The 22746-nt window shown below is 35.4% G+C and overlaps 1 protein-coding gene across 1 annotated transcript in view; it reads left to right on the top strand.

The window, feature by feature from the left end:
- Nucleotides 1–21880, top strand: part of dennd3b (DENN/MADD domain containing 3b) — a 31807-nt gene extending 9927 nt beyond the window's left edge. The window contains exons 13-24 of the mRNA XM_056475730.1: nucleotides 3569–3705; nucleotides 3814–4338; nucleotides 6352–6611; nucleotides 6696–6863; nucleotides 7478–7607; nucleotides 7693–7800; nucleotides 11840–11979; nucleotides 13013–13179; nucleotides 16391–16530; nucleotides 16682–16800; nucleotides 17054–17191; nucleotides 19499–21880. Of these exons, the coding sequence (XP_056331705.1) occupies nucleotides 3569–3705; nucleotides 3814–4338; nucleotides 6352–6611; nucleotides 6696–6863; nucleotides 7478–7607; nucleotides 7693–7800; nucleotides 11840–11979; nucleotides 13013–13179; nucleotides 16391–16530; nucleotides 16682–16800; nucleotides 17054–17191; nucleotides 19499–19702 (2236 nt within the window). The 3' untranslated portion in view covers nucleotides 19703–21880. The remainder of the gene's footprint in view (nucleotides 1–3568; nucleotides 3706–3813; nucleotides 4339–6351; nucleotides 6612–6695; nucleotides 6864–7477; nucleotides 7608–7692; nucleotides 7801–11839; nucleotides 11980–13012; nucleotides 13180–16390; nucleotides 16531–16681; nucleotides 16801–17053; nucleotides 17192–19498) is intronic.
- The last annotated feature ends 866 nt before the right edge of the window (nucleotides 21881–22746 follow it).

Here is a 22746-nt window from a genome sequence, read left to right on the forward strand (position 1 = left end):
ATTTTTAGACAACACAATACCAGTGTTTCAACTTCACATGAGTTAAGAAATCAGTATGTGTTAGTACAGTATAACCCTTATTATCAGTGATTACATTTGGACATAACATTTGAACATATTTGTTTTTTGACTAATTGGCTCTAAATGAGGATAATTTTATTAGGAATATGGGATATTTGTGTGGGTGGCACGGTGGCTCAGTGGTTAGCACTGTCACCTCACAGCAAAAAGGTCACTGGTTCAAGTCTCAGCTGGGTCAGTTGGCATTTCTGTGTTCAAATGTTCTCCTTGTGTTCCCGTGGATTTCCTCCGGGTGCTCCGGTTTGCCCCAAAGTCCAATGACATGCAGTATATGTGAATTGAATAAACTAAATTGGCCATAGTGTATGAGTGTGCATGTGTGTATGCGAGTGTATGGGTGTTTCCCTGTACTGGGTTGCAGCTGAAAGGGCATCCGCTGTGTAAAACATAAGCCGCATAAGTTGGCAGTTCATTTCACTGTGATGACCCCTAATGAATAAAGGGACTACGCTGAAAGAAAATGAATGAATGGGATAATTGTTGCCAGACCTTTAAAGAATAAAACAAATCATATCATTTTACTCAAACCCATAAGCCATAACTAATAACTGTAGTAAATTAGTTATAATTAAATATGATTTTTAGATCAGCTGTACACTTTTACTTTACATTTCTGGGTCAATTGTTCAAAGAAAGTTAAATTCCAGCTTATGAAAAATAACCTATTCAGTACTATTGACCTACTGCAATATTGTTAAAAAAATTAGCATGGTTGGGGACTCTAGTTATGAGCAAACCATGAACGACTTCAAGTGTGATACAAGTGATGGTTTATCAACTATATTAAACACTTAAACTAATCTAACATACACATGCACACACATTTAGTTGGTGTAAGAAGAATCATTAGAGGCAGTAAAGAGTAAAGAATAACAGCATAAAATTACAGCAGCATAACAGCATGTGCAGGTTTGATACTTGCATGGCTCACCTATTTGAAAGACAGTTCTGATGCTGTTTGTCATGGCTTCAGTTGATCTTTGTTGAAGTTAGTAGATGAGAAAGAACCAGTTTGAGTCCTAGAATCTTTGATGAATGGAAAGATAAGGCCTGGCATGAGCTTAAGGTGTGTCTGTAGAAGTCTGTTAGATCAGCATCTTCTCCGTTGACGTCTGGGTGCTAGAAGCGGGCATTATCTTGAGGGCAATCTCCTTTTGGAGGTGATGATGTCACAGCCTTAGGAGCTGAAATAACCAGTAAGTAGACCAGCAGTGGGTAGCTTGTTCACTTCACAGCAAGAAAGTCGCTGGTTCAAGCCTTGACTGTGTCAGTTGGCATTTCTGTGTGAAGTTTGCATGTTCTCCCTGTGTTTGCGTGGGTTTCCATCCGCTGCGTAAAACATATGCTGGATAAGTTGGCGGTTCATTCCGCTGTGGCATTCCCAGAATAATAAAGGGACTAAGCCGAAAAGAAAATGAATGAATGAATGAATGAATGAAATGATAACAAAAAGTGTTAGGTAAAAAAGTAACCGAGGCTGTGATATCTGCTACCAGATCTATTTTTAGTTGTCAGACACCCACCTGAAAATTATTTATAATAAATACAATAGTGTTTTGTTTTGTTTTTTTTACCATATTGACACTGACACCTCCAATAGAGATAGAGATGTTGCACAATCAGCTAAAATATTGTTAAAATTGGTTTTATTTATGGGCAATATACACTTACCGGCCACTTTATTAGGTACACCTTACTAGTACTGGGTTGGACCCCCTTTTACCTTCAGACCTGACTTAATTCTTCGTGGCATAGATTCAACAAGTTACTGGAAATATTCCTCAGATATCTTGGTCCATGTTGACAGGATAGCATCCTGATGTTGCTGCAGATTTGTCAGCTGAACATTGATGAAGTAAATCTGCTGTTCCACCACATCCTAAAGGTGCTCTATTGGATTGAGACCTGGTGACTGTGGAGGCCATATAAGTACAGTGAACTAATTTTCATGTTCAAGAAACCAGTCTGAGATGATTCACGCTTTATGACATGGCACATTATCCTGCTGGAATAGCCTTCAGAAGATGGGTACACTGTGGTCATAAAGGGATGGACATGGTCAGCAACAATACTCAGGTAGGCTGTGGCATTGACATGATGCTCAGTTGGTACTAATGGGCCCAAAGTGTGGCAATAAAATATCCTCCACACTATTACACCTCCAGAAGCCTGAACCATTGATACAAGGCAAGATAAATCTATGCTTTCATGTTGTTGACGCCAAATTCTGACTCTACCATTTGAATATTGCAGCAGAAATCAAGACTCATCAGACCAGTCAATGTTTTTCCTATCTTCTGTTGTCCAATTTTGGTGAGCCTGAGCGAATTGTAGCCTCAGTTTCCTGTTCTTAGCTGACAGGAGGGGAACAAAGTATGGTCTTCTGCTGCTGTAGCCCAACCGCCTCAAGGTTGGATGTGTTGTACATTCAAAGATGCTCTTCTGCATACCTCGGTTGTAACGAGTGGTTATTTTAGTTACTGTTGTCTTTCTATCAGCTTAAACCAGTCTGGTCATTCTCCTCTGACCTCTGGCATCAACAAGGCATTTGTGCCCACAGAACTACCGCTCACTGGATAATTTCCCATTCCTTGTAAACCCTAGACATGGTTGTACGTGAAAATCCCAGTTGATCAGCAGTTTCTGAAATACTCAGACCAGCCTGTGTGGCACCAACAACCATGCCATATTTAAAGACACTTAAATCACCTTTCTTCTCCATTCTGATGTCTGGTTTGAACTGCAGCAGATCGTCTTGACTATGTCTATGTGCAATGCATTGAGTTGCTGCCATGTGATTGACTGATTAGAAATTTGCATTAATGAGCAGTTAGACAGGTGTACCTAATAAAGTGACCAGTGAGCGTATATAAAATGAGTGAGGTCACATCCATTGTTATTCAATAAGTCAATATATTGATTACTGTGACAAGCATACCAATAAGAAAGCTAACTTTCCAAGGGAAAGTTTTATGACTCTTCCTCATCAGCATGGGGGTTTGTAAATGTCTCCAGATTGGATATTGATGAAGAAACTATTAATGTTTCATTCATTCATTTTCTTTTCGGCTTAGTCCCTTTTAATTTGGGGTTGCCACCACAGAATGAACTGGCAACTTATTCAGCATATGTTTTCCGCAGTGGATGCCCTTCCAGCTGCAACCCATCACTGGGAAACATCCATACACACTCATTCACACACATACACTACAGGCAATTTAGCTTACCCAATTCATCTATACCACATGTATAGGTGAATTATTATTCTTAAATCTACAGAACCAACAACAACTAATGAAGTAGTCTCTTTAATATTTTATTAAATAAATGTATATATTTAAAAAATATATTGAAATCCTAAAACAAAAACTCACTAACCTAAAAAAAAGTTCCTATATTAAAATTTGAAGAACTCCAATTTTTATTTAATACAAAAAAACAAAAAAACATTTAAATTACTTTTTGTTGTTGTAAATTCTTCATATAGATACAGAAATTCGGTGGATTCCTCTCGCAGACCCACTATACAAGAAATGAGACGGAGTTCGTCTAAGAATGGCCATCGCACAAACTTCTTTAACCAAGACGATAAACAGGTGTCTCCAACGACCACTCCTGAAATGCGTAAGAGATCTACAGCACTCTAATGCATCTGCAAAGCTCAGTATTGAAACACAGATTATCAATATATTTATGTCGCTGATTATCCATTCAAAACATTTATCCCAAAAGCTCTGAATACTCCAACCAGGCCAGTCAAGATCTTCCAGCTTCCTTTTTTCCCTCGTCCCTTAAACCACCTCAACATTCACCATTACATTGAAGATCTGATTCTCAAGCTCAACAAAGCCATATCAGCCGTCTCGCCTGATGATTCCTCCCTGCTAGCCAGATATTTCTACCTGCGCGGCCTTATCAACATGCAAAACTCAAAGCGCTTGCACGCTCTCACTGACTTCCAGAACCTCTACAAAACAGACATTGGGGTTTTCCCCAGAGAGCTGGTGAAGATGCTGGTTCATTCTCTGCAGAAAGAAGAGAGAGTCCAGGCCGAGGAGAGATGTGAGCTCAGACGCCTTATTTGTCAGGTGAAGAGCAAAGAGAAAGGAGAGCAGATGGAGTACGACTATCACGTGAAGAAGTTCCAGCTTCCCAAAGCCCCCATGCAGCTGGAGGAGTTTGTGAAGTGCATTCAGGAGTCTGGCATTGTGCGAGATGTGGCCACCATTCAGAGACTGTTTGAAGCTCTTAATGCTGGTAAGTCTACTGCTTGTTTGTATATCTAACCATTAGGGATGCACAATGTATGCACTTGTTGAGTCTGACATTTACTAATTCTATTTATTTAACAGACTCTTTTATCCAAAAATCACTTAAAGTCGGCATGAAATGATTCAAACGGTCTTAGAAAAAATGTTGAGTGGCGCATGATGTTGTGGTTTTGGGAACTAATTGGATTGTTGATAGATGGATGTTGCTACCAAAATGGAGGACAATGAATGGACAAAATGGAATGAATGGACTACAGATGCTCACTGATATCCTTGCCCTAAAGGGATTCCATGTGACTAGGAGTAAAGAAAAGTTGTTTTGAGGGGGCAGGGAAAGTTATGGTACTTGATAAATGATTCTGAGTGAAATGCATTTTTACAAAATAATGAAGTGCACAGATACATTGTTTATGACAAGCACTACTATATATACAGTTGAAGTCAGAATCATTAGCCCCCCTGTATATTTTTTCCCCAATTTCTGTTTAACGGAGAGAAGATTTTTTTCAACACATTTCTGAACAAAATAGTTTAATAACTTATTTCTAATAGCTGATTTATTTTATCTTTGCCATGATGAAAGCACATAATATTTTACTAGATATTTTTCAAGACACTTCTATACAACTTAAAGTTACATTTAAAGGCTTAACTAGGTTAATTAGGTTAATTAGGCAGGATAGGGTAATTAGGCAAGTCATTGTATAGCATTCTGTAAAAAAAAATTTGGAAAAAAAATAGCTTAAAAGGGCTAATAATTTTGACTGCTTTTATTCTAGCCGAAATAAAACAAATAAGTAAAGTAAATAACTTTGTCCAGAAGAAAAAATATTATCAGACATACTGTGAAAATTTCCTTGCTCTGTTAAACATCATTTGGCAAATATTTAACAAAGAAAAAAAGTTAAATGGGGGCTAATATTTCTGACTTCATCTGTATATAAAATAAGAAGAGTAAATTTTGACTTTAAAAACGAGGATAAAAGAAGCACTTCAAAACAATAAAAAGCAGCAATTTATCAATTTCAGTTATAAAATATAGAAGTTAGATTAGCAGTTTTTTCTTGAGTCCTTTAGCAATGAAGTGTTAGTAGAAAAGTGTCTGTTACATATACTGTACACTACATGGCTAAAGTCTTGTCGTCAATGCCAGTTGTAAGAGCAACAAGTAATTACCTGCATTCCAATCTTCACAAATAGTGGTGATTGATTGGAAACTGCATAGACCCTAGATTCTTGCAGAAATCAGTTGTAAAGTTTGGTGAAGGAAAAATCATGGTTTGGGGTTACATTCAGTATGAGGGCCTGCAAGAGATCTGCAGAGTGGGTGGCAACATCAACAGTCTGAGCTATCAGGACATTTGTGCTGCCCATTACATTACAAACCACAGGAGAGGGCAAATTCTTCAGAAGGATAGCATCATACTTCAGCCTCCACATCAAAGTTCCTGAAAGCAAAGAAGGTCAAGGCCAGCCCAGTCACCAGACATGAACATTATTGAGCATGTCTGGGGTAAGATGGAGGAGGAGGCATTAAAGATGAATTCAAAGAATCTTGATGAACTCTGGGAGTCCTGCAAGAACGCTTTCTTTGCCATTCCAGATGACTTTATTAATAAGTTATTTGAGTCATTGCAGAGATGTATGAATGCAGTCTTCCAAGCTCATGGAAGTCATACACAATATTTATTATTTTTCTACTGACTTTATATTCCATACTGGACGTTATTTCTGTTAAGCAAGCAACCAACCCAGACCAACCAAAAAGTCAGACCTTACTGTCCTAAATAAATAATTACTAATCAGTAGTATAATAAGTAACTTTAATAGTAACTCCGTGGGTTAAATGGTGTGGACCCTTGGAATCGTCCTAACTCTTTTTTAGTGTATTGTATTGTGTTGTTTCAACTCATTTTAAATAATAGTTTAAAAAGCAACAAAGGTAATTTTTTTCAGTGTACTTTGTTTTCTAATCAAGATTTCTCTTTGGCTTTCGAAGGTGGTCAGAAGCAGATTGTTCCAGAGCTATTCAGGATGTTTTACAAATTCTGGAAGGAGACTGAAGCAGAAGCCCAAGACGTTCTTCTGCCCGCTGAGGTCCTGGAACGCCTGGACAATAATGAGTGTGTCTACAAGCTTTCCAGGTCTGTGAAGACCAGTTATGGTGTTGGGAAAATTGCAATGACTCAAAAAAGGATTTTTCTGCTGACCACAGGCACTCCTGGATATGTGGACATCACAAAGTTTAGGGACATTGAGGTTTGTTAGTTTTCATGCCTATAATATTCTGTTTAAACTGAGAAGTTTACGCTTGTAGTAACGGTATGAATCCTGTGAATAAAGGAAGTGAAGATCTCTGCCCCTGTACGAATTTTGAGGAATTCATCATTAAAGATCAAGAACAGCCTGAGGGACGAGATATTCGAGGCTAATTTAAAATCTGAGTGTGAACTGTGGAATCTCATGGTCAAGGAGATGTGGGCTGGCAGAATGATGGCAGACAACAATAAGGTAAAGTTCACCTGAATTGTGAAATGTTTTTCTTTCTTTCTTACAAATCAAGGCAATTAATCCTGACATTGTTTACTTTGATGTCCAACACAGGCATCTCTGTTGTAATTACCATGATCAGTTCCTATATGTATTATGTGGCAATCGTTTTACAAATGCAGTAAGCTCTGTGGTTTACAATGAAATTCCTTCTTGGGGCTCATTGCATTTTAAATAATACATTTTAAATAATCACAAACTGTATATATTTTGCTACACCACACAAGAACAAAACATATAGGAATTTAAAATAATTTGATGAATAATTTGAACAAGGTAATTGAACATCTAAAACTGGAATATGTGGTCATTGAATGGTTTTAGGGTGTGTAATATTAAGAGGTTTCAAAACAACGTTTTTTTTTTGTGTGTGTGTGCAATTTCCTATTTGTTTATTTCAATTTCCTACCCCTTGTCAAACATGCACACAAACAGCTGTCCTTCCTAATGTAGAAATTGTGCTTTTAAGGTTTTGAGTCTTTCCTTTTTCCATATTTGAAGAGATATTCTCATTGCAGCCTTCAAAAAGCACAAATTGTTTAAGCATGTATCCTGTGACTTGTACAACTTATTAGGATCCCCAGTATGTGCAGCAGGCTTTGACCAACGTCCTGCTTATGGATGCTGTGGTGGGCTGTTTGCAGACACAGAAGAGTGTCTGCGCTGCCTCCAAACTGGCCTATCATGAAAAGCTACGACAAGAAGGTGTGTTTGAGTCTAAATGCATCAGACTCTCTATTACTAAAAGATGAAGACAAGGCTGCTGTATTAAAGTCTTTTATTTCCACAGTCCCCGTGATCATCCCCAGAGACACAGCATGGACACTGAAACACAAGATCAATCCATCCCAGAACATGATGAATCCTCAGTCTGTCGATGTCTTGTTCTACTCTCCAGGTCTGCACATTTAGTGCTTTAGTTATTTATGATGTTAAAGCATCTCTGTTATATTTTAAATCAGTCTTATGCTGCAAGGGTATATTATTGGCAATATTCAAAAATACAGAGTCAAAATCATATATTTTTCTGGTCACACTTTACAATAAGGTTTCATTGGTTTTTGATAGTTCATGTATTTACTAAAATTATCTAATTATGAGCAATACTTGTACAGCCTTCATTAATTATAGTTCAACATTTACTAATGCATTATTAGCATCCAAATTCATGCTTGTTAACATTAGTTAATGCACCATGAGTTAACGTGAACTAACAGTAAACAACTGTATTTTTCTTTAACGTTAACTAAAGCCCTAGTTGAATCACATGATTTTGGCATGATTTTGGCACGATTTCCATGACGTAAGGTGTTGTTCGGAGTTGTAAACAACAACTGGCATTGTGACACAAGATTCAATCTTTTCTTAGCGCGTAGGAATAGGTCACGACAATTGATACCATGTCTGCGACGCCTCACGACACAATCGCAGAAAGTCTAGCATGTTTAATTTTTTTCCCCAATCTTCACGACGAGTTCCGTCATGTGGGTGACACTGGACAATAGAAGCACATATTTTCTCAGCTACATCCACAGGTGCTGCTGTTAATTCGTGGGGCTGGTAATCAAAAAATAGGCTGCATATTTACTTATAAGTGGGTCACGGGTGGATACGATCAGTCATTGGTTATGCAAACTTTAAGTACATTCTCAAAAATATTTAAGTGTTTTAAGCAATTTTATCTAACAGACTGGCACAAACATGCAGACATTTCCATTCTCACAATAAGTTTTGGAGTTCTCTCACCCTTCCAACCGAGTTTATTCTTCCAAGGTACTCTGAAAACACGTTCAGTGTTGCTAATACAGTACATTGTAAAAGCCTGTCTTGCTTATTCAAATTACTTGATTAATTAAATTTAAACTGACCGGCAATGAATGATTTTGTCATTAAAAATGAAAACAGTTTATCTGAAACTGAAAATTTCACTTTAATTTTATTTAGGCTAGATTTTTTTTTTTAACAAACCAGTTTGTATTTTGGTGCTGACGCATATAGTGGACTGGTTATTTGTTATTCTTGTTTATCTAGTAGATAAGTGACCAAGAAAAAATACATTAAAATTAAGATACAAATTATACCAAGCAAAATTAGTTTAAAAAAATATTTTTTTTCAAGAAAAATATGCAAATTATATTTTTGTTTGTGCCCATCCACTACTCAACTGTGTGGGTGGATGATTTGATTCACTCCGTGGAAAAGGATTTAATTAATGCTTTAATTGTTGTATCACAATTAATGCACTGTAATTGTTTTATCACAAACCTTTGTTATATATTTGCAATTTTTTAAACATTCACACTCATACACTACGGACAATTTAGCCTACCCAATTCACCTGTACTGCATGTCTTTGGACTGTGGGGGAAACTGGAGCACCCAGAGGAAACCCACACGAACGCAGGGAGAACATGCAAACTCCACACAGAAACACCAACTGACCCAGCCGAGGCTCGAACCAGCGACCTTCTTGCTGTGAGGTGACAGCTCTACCTACTGCACCACTGGGTCGCCTGCCCTTAAATAATGTAGCCTAATTGTCAGCAAGCATCAGTGTTTATTGAGATTGACATAAGATTAAAAAAAAAACATTGAAATTAATAAAATATTTTGACTGCTTTGGGAAAAACGCTCATCGAAGATGTCACCAGATGACTGATCATGAAGGAATTGTGTGATCTGACCGGGGTTTAACATGAACAAACAATAAGCAATACATTTATTGCAGTATTTGTTCATGTTAGTAAATGCATTAACTACCATTAACTAATACAACCTTATTGTAAAGTGTTACCATTTTTCTTTTATACCAAAAAATCATCAGAATATTAAGTAAATATCATGTTCTATGGAGATATTTAGTAAATTTCCAACTTTTCAAAACTTTTTTAGTTTTAGCTTTTTCAGCAACGTGCATTCATTTGTGTGTTTTTGAGTTGCACAAATTTATTGCGGCACCAGAATGACTTCTAACTAAATTTAGTTACACAACAAAAAGGAGAAGAAAAAGAAGGTTGTTTTTGTGTCGGTTGAAAGATTTTGACAGGCTGGAGTTGGTCTATTAAATAGAAAGACAGGACTTTAATCGAATTCAGACAGTATGATAAAACAGCTGATGTTGCAATGCATATTATGAAACAAAATGAGTTTTTGACCTTGGATTGATGTAAACCTATTGTTAGAGACCTCCAAGACAAAAAAAAAGTATAATCATGTTACTATAATGACCTGGAGTCATCCTGTATGAACGGTCAATACCAAGCTTAATATATTGTTTTGTTGAATTAGCCATTTGTGTAATGTAAATGTATGTACAATTCTTGGCTGATTTGTATGTTCTGCCAAGGTCACATGATTAAATAAAAGAAATGCTGCTCAATTATCTAATTAGTATTTAGGAAACTGTTGAGCAGGAACAAGTGGAGCAGTGAGGAGTTTTGATCTAAATGGTCTGTCACATTCACCAGCCTTAACTAGGAGGATGTAGGTTAAATTAAATTAGATTATGTACTCAAGGAATATTACAATGCCTGCTTATTGTGTGCATAGTGTTTAATTGCATAATTGCATTAGTATATGGTACACTTGCTTACATGTTACAAAATGTTGTTTTATATAAAGAAAATGGTTGATTTGGATCCCAATTTTAGAAAACCCCTACAGAAGCAGAAAATGTTGAGCACATTTTATTGCAGAAATATATATAGACTACAGTATGTAGAATAGAACACTGTGTGTATAAGATTTACTGGTAAAAAAAATTAAAGCATTTAAATATTAGCTTAATTTTTTTGTTAAACACAAAAGAAGATGTTTTGAACAATGTTGGAAACCAAAGTCATTACAATCTATAGGAGCGACTATAGTAAACTATGGAAGTCAATGCTTACCGGTATTCTTCAGAGTATTTTTTTTTGGGGTTGAACAGAAGAATCTCAAATGCGTTTGGAACTAGTGGAGGAAGAGGAAAAGGTGGCTGAATTGTAATTTTTGGGTGAACTATGCCTTTAAGGACAGATTCAATTAGTTAGTGTGTTCGTTTGAATAAGTGTGAACGCTGGTATCCAGACCCAAGTGCGCGCCAAATATTCTGGTGCGGATCAAATTAAATATCAGGGCAACATTGATCAAAGACATCCAAATGAACCAAAAACAGAACATGATGTCACAAGAGGGGTCCATAAATTGTACAGAATGCTCAAGCAAATGTTTTCCTTTTTTATTGACTCCTTTACACACTTTATAAACACTTCACTGTTTCTCAGATGCTAAAAAATACTCATGTCTGTGCCCTTGTATGTTTTGTCGTGTAAGAAAATCATATCTTAGTTATTTTGTGTTAGTTGTTTGTAAAGAGCTTCTAAAATGTGTGAAGGTGTTAAAAGTGTTTTAGCACTCTATAAAAAAGGCATGTATTGGCATTGAAGCCTCCATGAAGTACCTTTAACATCAATGGAATATTTTCATTTCAAAAAAAGTTTTTTTTTTTTTTTATCATTAAAATGTTCTTCTTCTTCTTCTTCTTCAAAAAAAAAGACTTTTCACTATAACAGGGATGTCAAACTCAGTTCCTGGAGGGCCACAGCCCTGCACAGTTTAGTTCCAACCCTGCTTCAACCCTGGAGGTTTAAAACAAGCCTGAAGAACTCAATTTGTGATCATGTGTGTTTAATTAGGGTTGAAGCTAAACTGTGCAGAGCTGTGGCCCTCCAGGAACTGAGTTTGACACCTGTATTTTATAGCTACACTCAAAAAAAATGACATTTGCTTATTTATTTTATGTTAAATCCACTTAAATTTGAAAACAACTAATAAGTTAACTAATTAACTTAATTCCTTCAACACAAATCGATTGTGTGGAACCCAGCATTTCTACAGTGTATGAAAACTCCTGGCACATTTATTTTTAGATAACAGTTTTTTTTTACTCCTTTTAGGCCAGCTAACGTTCCCTGACAGTGATGTGGATGTGAACCCAAAGCTGTGGTGTGGTCTCGGCTGTGGAAAAGTAGTTGTGTTCGATGCTGCCAGTTGGTCGCTAAAGCAAAACTGCATTCATTTAGGAGATTCTCGACTGGTGAGATGTCACATTTTTATTTCTGTAGTGCTTTTGCCATGTTGTGTCAAAGCAGCTTAACAAAGAAGTTCTAGCAAATTAAAATTGAAACTGTGTCATTCTAGTTTTCAGAATGTAAGTTCAGTTTAGTTCAATTCAGTGTGGTTTAATTTAACTAAATAATTTTATCATATTGAAAATAACAGACTGAAAAAAAGATCTTTCACAAGTTTTTTTTTCAGGTAAATTTCATGTATTATATATTTGAGTAGGTTTTTTTTTTATTTATTTATTTACTTTGATATTTCACTGTTGGATCACTGTAAATACACATACACATAAATGTAAAACCGTAAAAAAAAGTTCTACTTTAATTACTACAAGCTTAAATTAAGTCATAAAATAGAATTCACTTTCTCATTTTTTATTCTTGCCTTAACTGAATGATTTAAGACCTTTTTCTAACTATTTCAAGAACTATTTCTGTAGTATTTACTTCATGACAAAATCTTTTTATCAGTGAAGTAGTCAAAGACAATATCAGATCTTGTATGTCCTTGATCAAAATTTGTCGTCCTCCAAGTTTCTCTGTATTTTGATTTTCAAATAAATTGTTTTTCAAATAGATTGTTTACCTGTTGACAGTTTAGCAAATCTGAATGACTCCACCTTGTGGACGGAAAATCTATGGCAGCTTTGTTTTCTAATGTCCTGTAGACCATTTTGAGGCATGTAAACAATTAACAGTGGTCCCAACGTATTTCCTGTTTTACATGTTTAAAATCTAGAGCTTCAAAGAATCCAAAAAGAGCCACATATTGATAAATGATGTTATGCCAGCTGTTTTAATATTAAGTTATGATTGAATGGCCTCTTGGTACAGTTATAAAATAGTTTAATAACTAGCATGAAATGTTCATGGGCCAATGAATTTACCACATTGAAATGGTCTATAATCATCACTGAAGTTTTCTGTGTTCTGTTTTTGGAGTATAATGAAAGTCTAAATCTCAGAATGATTTAACAGTGTAGACTTTTATTTGTTTGTGGCCAGAACTGCATGATGGGACTGGACCAGGATCAGGTGTGGATTGGCTCGGAGGACTCTGTGATTTATATAATCAACACTCGCAGTATGCTGTGTCATAAACAGCTGACGGAGCACAGAGGAGAGCTAACAGACTTCACCCTGGAGAAACTAAGCCCTGAGAGCAGATCAAGGTGACTGCATTCACTGAGGCTAAATGACTGATCTGGGGATTAATTAAGCTGTACATTATGTTACATTATAATGTTACATTATAATACATATAGTTTATTAATATATAAGAGATAGGTTTGTTTATTATTGATAGATTATTTAATGGATTAAATAATAACCCCAATAATAAAGCATAATAATAGTAAATAAATATTCTTATATTATTGTTATATTATACATTTTGGTAATATATTTTACATATTTTTTATTGAAAATATATAAATTAATAATTAATAATGTAAAACAGTTTTTCTCAGTCACTTTGGTGCACTTTGGTGCAGATCACAATTAAAATTCTCAGAACTACCTGTTCAATCTTTAGATCATTGTGTCAATTGTGCACATCAGATAAGCAGTTTCTCATTTCTTTGAACAAGATGCAAATGATTGCTTACATCCATGCAAATGATAATGTACAATTCTCTGATGTTTCCTACATTATTAATTGCTTATGTCATGTTGATCAAAATGTATTATTTTGCTCTCTGTCTAAATAGTCTCACCCCGCATAACATGGCATAAGTCTTAACATGCAAATGGCTGAACAAGTTGTCTTAAAGTTTTTCTCAGTCACTTTGGTGCATTTCTCACAACACTATTTACATTTGCCCAACAGATAATGCATTTATCAAAACAATTAGTACAAGCTACAAAACCTAGTTGATAAAAATGGATATCTCATTCCTCAAAAGCAAGTATTCATGTCAATGAAGTGTCAGTGTCATCAAGATAAAAAGTCCTGACACTATTGTTTATTAACAAGATTATGACAGTTTACTCTGTAAATTATTTCCAATGCAAAAAATGTCAGATTTTTGTGACACTTCCTGAAAATGCTCAAGACAGCACTATATACTATTGGCACAGCCATTTGAAAAGTACAGTAAAGTTAGACATTACTGCATTTAGTGAGGTATCTGAGCACAAGACACTGAATATGTATGTTTCACATTTTTACTGCATTTGCTCTTTGCAATTCTAATTTATTGACAGCATTGTGCAAAAGAATAAATACACCCTTATTTACAACAAACATAAACTCCCTTTGGGTAGAGCTGTGCACAACTGTAAACAATATTGCAGTACATATTGAACCTGAACCTACAACATACACAGGCTATAAATCATTCATGAATATGTTCGATTTAGAAGACTTTTTTAGGAAAAATACGATTTTAAAAGTTTTATAAAATGTGCTAGACAGATTTTGACAACTAGTTCAACGTTTTTGTATGTAATGACTCAAGTAATGAAATGAGGACAATTAGTTTTTTATGGAATGAGGACAGTTTTATATGGAATGACTATTCAGCATTTATAGGTTTTGTTCATTTTGACTGACATGACGTAAGCAAATGATAATGTAAATGTAATAAATGTAATAAAACAGCAGAGAGTTGTATGAAAGCAATTGATGCATGTCCAAAAGCATTTGCAATTTGTTGGAAGGACTGAGAAACTGCTACTATGATGTGCACAAATGGCTAATTGTTTTGAGAAATGCATTAACTGTTGTGCAAATTGTAAATAGTGTTGTGAGAAATGCACCAAAGCTACTGAGAAAAACTGTAATATTTTGTCATAATGCATTTTTCTATACATTTTCAGTAGATATTTTTTGCTAAATCAGTATAAAATTGGTACATTTCTCCCAGGTGAATTTTGACTTTTTCTAATGAAGGTGCATCGCAAAGGAGATTCCTATGTTCACATTTCTACCTTTTTTTTTTCTTTGTGCTATGCAGTGCTGTCTTTTCCTTTCTGTATCACAATGACATGATCTGCCTACAAATTACAGTACAAAGAGCAAAAAAATAAATAAAAAATCCCCTCTAGAGTATACTGTTATATTGACAACATGACTAAGTCATTTGACTGTCTTATCCGTACACAGTGACTCAAGGACTTTTAATTCTGATGCCACTGACATGGTCATTGACACAGAATGTAGTTTTGAGAGATGAAATAAGTATTTTAAGCAGAAGACTGGGTTTTGCAGATAATCCATGGTGTTTTGCTATTTGTACGCGCTGTTTTGAGAAATGTACTTCCTGTTTTGCAAATTTCAATTCTGATGTGAGAAATGTACCAAAGCGACTGTAATATATAACTGTAATATATAACTTTTTTAAATATATTTTAATGTAGAATTTTTTGTTTATTATATAAAAAGTAATAATTGCATATTATTGTTTTGTTTATTATAATTTAAAGTATTATACTGTATATAATACTTTATATCATAATAAACAAAACAAAACATAATATGTTAAAGCTTTTTATATTTTTAGCTTAATATCTAATTATTATTAAATAAAAATTAAAATATTATTATACAATAATATACATTTATTTGAAATTAGGATTATAAATGATATATTATAGTATTTTTTACAGACAGATAGACAGACAGATAGACAGACAGATAGATAGATAGATAGATAGATAGATAGATAGATAGACAGACAGACAGACAGACAGACAGACAGACAGACAGACAGACAGACAGACCGACCGACCGACCGACCGACCGACCGACAGGCTGACCGACCGACCGACCGACCGACCGACCGACCGACCGACCGACCGACCGACCGACCGACCGACCGACCGACCGACCGACCGACCGACCGACCGACAGACAGACAGACAGACAGACAGACAGACAGACAGACAGACAGACAGACAGACAGACAGACAGACAGACAGACAGACAGACAGACAGACAGACAGACAGACAGATAGATAGATAGATAGATAGATAGATAGATAGGCAGGCAGGCAGGCAGGCAGACAGACAGACAGACAGGCCGACCGACCGACCGACCGACCGACCGACCGACCGACCGACGGACGGACAGATAGATAGATAGATAGATAGATAGATAGATAGATAGATAGATAGATAGGCAGGCAGACAGGCCGACCGACCGACCGACCGACCGACCGACAGACCGATAGATAGATAGATAGATAGATAGATAGATAGATAGATAGATAGATAGATAGATAGATAGATAGATAGATAGATTCTACAAATACTACCTGAAAATACAGTAGTGAAATAAAAAAAATTACCAGCAGGTGGCAGCATTGTTTATCATATTTTCTCCAGATTTGTCAGCTGTGGTTGTGAATATTAAGAAATGTTGTTTTGATGTTCTCTCCAAGCCGAGCGCAGGTGTACTCCTGTAGTGCAGATGGCACTGTGATTGTTTGGGATGTCCCATCTCTTAAAGTGAGGAGGCAGTTTCATCTGTCCTGTGACAGACTGCAGTCCATTCAGGTTCACAATGGAGCCTTATGGTGTGGTGAGTTGTCATCAGCTTAACAAATCAAGCGCTGTTGCTAACTAGAAAGTTTTTATTTATTTATTTATTTATTTATATGGCTATGAAATTAGCCTTGTATTTAAAGAATATTTAACAATCTGAATTTATACTTTTTTAATTGTGTGTGAAGGTGCCAGGGACTGTATAATGAAGCTGAAGCCTAATGGAGATCAGCTTTGGAAAATTTGTCTCCCAGACAAAATGAAAGCTACAGCCAATTTCTTCAACCGAGTCACACTGTTTCCAGAGGTTTGTGTCAATATTTATTATACTAAAAGATCAAAATTCATGATGTCTCTGCATATTAGTCTTGTTTCATCTTTTTTGTTGTTTTATGGTGAGGTAGTTTTTCCTCCGCGGTTTCATGCTGTCTGCACAAACACATCTGACACCCAGACAGTCAGAGAGGTCAGCCATGCCACTAAATGGTGTGAGCTGCATGAAATTATAATGTGCTCAGATATAACCAATGATCTCGGGCTTTTGATTTTGTGTTTTTTAGAGACAACAGATCTGGACGAGTTTCACAGACTCCACAGAGCTCTGCATATGGGACTTTAATGACCCTGTCAAACCACCCAAACGCCTCACACTTCCAAACTGCAAAGGAGTCACCTGTATGATCAAAGTGAAGAAGCAGGTAACTCAGGCTGGAGCTCCAGTCAAATCAAGTCACATTTAGTTTTATAGCACTTCAGAGATTGTTTTAAAGCAGCTTTACAGTATTAAACAAAAAGATACACACTGTAATATGTTGATGAATCAACATATGGTTATTATTGAAATAATCTGTTTTCCTAGTTTATATGTACATCAGTAACCTGGGGTTTCATTTATAAACATGGAAATGGCAAAACATGTGTGTGCTTCCTAAGCAAAAGGTGCAATCTATAAACAAAATTATTTGATGGGAGAATGTGCACAGCTCTAATTAATCTCTAACTTAAATGAACCACTTTAAGTCATATGAGCCATGATGAGTGTGCGTTCACTTTTAGGACGTTCACAAATTTTATAAATCAGACCTCTGGTCATACGAGAACCGTTTGCAAGAATTCATTAATAAATCTTAAATAAAAATGAATACATTTTCAGGTAGTGATGCCAAAATGCAATAATGTGCATGTCTAACTCTGAGCATGTCATTTTTATGTTAGCTATCATGTTAAATAATTGAATTAAAAAGCATCATTACAACAGAAAACATATGGCTCATAGTAAAATTCTGGATATGCAGCACATTGATTGGAGCTTTTCTGCTCCTTCTGTAGGACACATTTTTATCATTATTTTGGTCAAAGCTTCTAAGTTTGCATTATATTTCCTCCTAATTTTTTTGTTCTATTAACATTTCTGTTTTTCAGAGAATCTTTTTAAACAAAACAGTTTCCAACAAAAATATTAAGGATCTGATAATACTAAAAGAAGTATTCTTAAAGTACCAAATCCGAACTTTAAGAACATGTCATATTGACGTTGTACCCCAACATCATGTGGACTTTGCATTTTGTTTGGAAATGAAAATCAGGTTGATGTCAGAATCCAACGCCAGGCCGACGTCAATGTCCAACATCCAACCTAAAATCAACCAAGTATCAATCAACATATAATAAAGTTACAGCTTGACGTTGTGTGGACGTTACCACTATAATGTCTATCAGACATTGGATTTTGGTTGCCAAATCTGACAAATAAATGTCAGTATTTGACATCAGTTCGACGTTGGTTTAAGATGTTGACTCAACGTTGGTTTTGGTCACTTTACAAAACAACCTCAAATCTACTAAATATCAATGTCGTTATCGGATGTCAAAATAATGTTGTCCTTATACGCTAGCTAGACATTGAATTGGTCATCTGACATCACAGCCTAAATCTAACCTAATATTAACGTCTTGTGATGTTGTGTGCCTGCTGTGAGGCCTTATCCCTTATTTTCACATCCCAGTGTTGGCAGGAATGCACATAATACAAGCCAAAAGGTGAAATTCTAGGACTTTTTTGTCCTCATTTTTGTGGTCTTTAACATTTTGAAAATCATATAGAATTAAAAGGCTTAGTCCCTTTATCAATCAGGGGTTGCCACAGCGGAATGAACCGCCAACTTATCCAGCATATGTTTTACGCAGCGGACGCCCTTCCAGCTGCAACCCATCATTGGGAAACACCCATACACTCTCATTTACACACATACACTATGGACAATTTTTGTCTTTGTACTTATGGGGGAAATCGGAGCACCCAGAAGTAACCCCACGCCAACACGGGAGAACATGCAAAGTCCACGCAGAAGTGCCAACTGGCCCAGCTGAGGCTCGAACCAGTGACTTTCTTGCTGTGAGGCAACAGCGGTAACCACTACGCCACCTAATGATAATGTTTTTTAGAAATAAAAACTTTTACTTACCCCCAACATCTTAAAGAGAAAAATGAAAATCCTGTCATCATTTATTCTCTCTTGGCTTGTTTCAAACACGTTCGACTTTCATTCTTCTGCTGAACACAATGGATGTCAATGGTTACAGGTTTTCAGCTTCCTTTAAAATATCTTCTTTTTGTTTTACAGAAGGAGGAAATCTATAAAGGTTTGAGGGTGATTTAAAAGCACATTTTCATTTTTGTGGTAAACTACGTGTCCCTTTAACTAGTCTTCTTGAACTTTAAAATGTGTCTCTTATGACGACTTTTTTTTATCAGTTTCTTCATGCTCTACATAAGTTTTGCAGGACTGCTCAGTGTGATGCACAAATATTACTGAAATAAAGTATGAGAATGAAAAGTATTTGAAAAGATGAAAGAAAACATCTTAAAATAAGATGTAAAGATAGCGTTTGTTTGTCTGAGAATCTAATCTATGTAAATTCACATGAGATAATATGAGAGTATTATACTGTATGGTGTTTTTTTTTTTTTTTTGATTATCACTAAGAATCTCCTCTTTTTCTAGGTCTGGGTTGGTTGTGGTGGTGGTTCAGGCCTCAGTAAAGTTGTGGGGAAGATCTTGGTGTTGGACTCTGAGAGTTTGGAGGTGGAGAAGGAGCTGGAGGCTCATGAAGACAGTGTTCAAGTGCTCTTCTCAGTTGAGGACCGATACGTCCTCAGTGGCTCGGCGAAACTTGAAGGCAGAATCGCCATCTGGAGAGTTGATTAAACAGACAAACAGACTTAAAGTCAAGTCTTTGAGGTCTCAGCTTCACAAATGCAGGTGCGTCAGGATTTGCAGTAATAAAGTAGTTTCTCAGGTCTCTATTTAGGGCAAGGATATTTCAGTAGACCCTTAATTTAACTCTATTATTTGTTTCTCAGAAAATGAAATTAAAAGAGGGGTTTATTTTGTAAATATTTAATGCAAAATGCACAGCCTTATATTAAAATGTTGTTGTTATATTATATTAATGTTATATTAATATGTTTTATACATTCTGTAGCTGAATTAAAGGAATAGTTCACTCAAATGTAAAAACAAATGACTTTCTATCCACAAGTGCTTCTAATCCTTCGGGAGTTTATTTCTTCTGGTGAACACAAAAGAAGATATTTCGAAAAATGTAGCCATTGACCACCATAGTATTTGTTTTTCCTACTAGGATTGTCAATGGTTACCGGTTTCCAACATTTTTCAAAATATCTTCTTTTGTGTTCAACAGAAGAAGTATAGGTTGTAAATAATGATTCATATTAGTTAAGGGAGTGAACCTAATACTACAAGGCTGTTTGTTACAGGAAAAACACAACTGCTATGTTCTTGAAGTACATATTCCACTTTGGGAATATGATTGCTTAGATCTCATTTATTTCTTTGGAAGTATATGTCTGTATAGTCTTAAGTATAAAACATAAATAACAGTTTATTATATAATTCTGAATGAATATAATATATTTCAGTCCTTTGGAATATATTTTTAAACCGAAAGGAGTTGCCTTGTACACAATTTCCTGAAAAGCAGTGGATCAAAGGGAAGTGAGGTCCAAACTGCAGCTCTGCCTGAGGATGGACTGCAGCCATAATGAAGAGATTGTGTAACACTCTGTCAGTCCTTGCTCTGTTTTTGGAGTGGCTCGTATCATTGTGTGAAATCTTCTTTAATAGAAAATACTGTCTGGGTTTTTATATCGTCTCTGTGTTTATTTCATATGTTTTGAGGGAAACTTTCTTGCTGAATTTATTGGCAGAAACATCTTGGATGTATTTGGCCCCAAAATAAAGTGTGAACATGTATACAGAGTTTAGCATATATAAGTCAATCCCTCACAAATCTATCTTTTAAATTCATATTTTAGTAGGAAGCTATACGGTATTATATTTGTGCATATACATTAGATTAGTCAGTACTGAAGCCAAATCTGGAGTGTATCTAACAAAACAACTTACGAGAACGGTGCAAAAACTAGCACACCCAAATTTATATGTTAAAATATAGGACAAATCAAGAAAAGCAAAACCAATGTAAATTTTTAGTTGAAATTTTGTAGGTTGCAATATTTTTTAATATTTTGCTTGATTTTAATTGTATTATCTTTCAATTTGTAAATATGTTTGGCGACTAAAATATTATTTTAATAAATATATCTGTTTAATAAACCTGTTTTGTTCAAATGCACCAAAATACATTGCCTATATTCACTGAGAAATGGATAAAAATATTCATTTTCAAAATGGGCTGTACTCAATTATGCTGAGCACTGGATGTATATTACTGTAAAGTGAAAAGATCATTCACAATACATGCATAAATCTAGTATCTGGGCTTTTTGTTATTGTATGGATCTACAGTGCTCAGCATAAGTGAGTATACCACCTTTTGATAATTAACGTTTTTATCCATTTGTCAATGAATATAACCAATAATTTGTAGTGTATTTAAACAAAAAATTTTTATTAAACAGTTATATCCATTAAAACAAGAGTTTGGTCATCTAACATCTTTAGCAATAGAATGAAATACATTTAAACTTAAACAAACAAATTCAACAAAGCTTTATATTTTGTCATGTTTCACTTATTTTTTTCCTTTATTGAAATTTTAATAGATTTTTTCCACAACATGTTGATTTGAGTTTACTAATTTATATTGTTTTTAGATCAGTTTCAGATTTGGCTTTGGTACTGACTAATCTAATGTACAGTATATGCACAAATATATTAAGGTAAAACACGCTATAGGAAATATAAGATATGTGAGGGGCATTCTCATTTATACTGAGCACTTTATATTTATTTCATATTAGATATGTTTGTGCGGGATCTCATGTAGAAATGTCTGGGTCATACTTTGAAATTATTTAAAACATAAATAAGAATAAAGCACTTTTTCACATTTGTTTGCATTATGACATTACTTTATTAACTGTTAAACACAATTCAAATTAACATTTTTGTTTACAGAAAAATAAAATAAATAAGTATATACATTTATATTGTGTACTGATATTGAAACTAACTATATGGATTTATTATTTATTGTATAAATAATTCATTCATTGATTAATTTTCTTTTCGAATTATTCCCTTTATTAATCCGGGGCCGCCACAGCGGTATGAAACACCAGCTTATCCAGCATATGTTTTATGCAGCGGATGCCCTTCCAGCTGCAACCCATCACAGGGAAACATCCACACACACTCAATCACACACATACACTATGGCCAATTTAGCTTATTCAATTCACCTATAATAAATTAAAATGTGATTTAAAAAAATGCAAATATTCAAATAAATGTGACTTAATAAACATGGAGTGGCTGTGGAGGTGTTTGCTAAGGGGCCCTTGGCTGGATATCTGCCACCCCTGCAGAGAGCAGTGATTGGCTGATGTGCAGAACTGTGACCCCGGGGTCACACATCTCACTGTTACACGTCACTGGAAGGAATTTTGGGATGTGTCTGAAAGACAAAGCCTGCACACATCCATCCTGTCCCAGCGTCCCTGGAGTGTGTGTGTGTAGGCGCACAGCACAGATCAGTGCATTCAGAGCTGCTGCATAGCATTAGAATTCATTTGTATAATTGAGATGCAAAATAAAAGAACACTGAATTTCAAAGAACACAATATGAGGTAATGCTGACAGGTACAGCCATAATGTAATGTGAAGGAACACAATTGGTTTTCCTTTTGATGGAAACATTCCCAAATTAATTTGAAAATGAATCCACAATTCAGTGTTTATAATATGTCTATATATTTTTTGTTGCA

Source organism: Danio aesculapii, chromosome 16 (assembly GCF_903798145.1).
Source record: "Danio aesculapii chromosome 16, fDanAes4.1, whole genome shotgun sequence".
NCBI classification, from domain to species: Eukaryota; Metazoa; Chordata; class Actinopteri; order Cypriniformes; family Danionidae; genus Danio; species Danio aesculapii.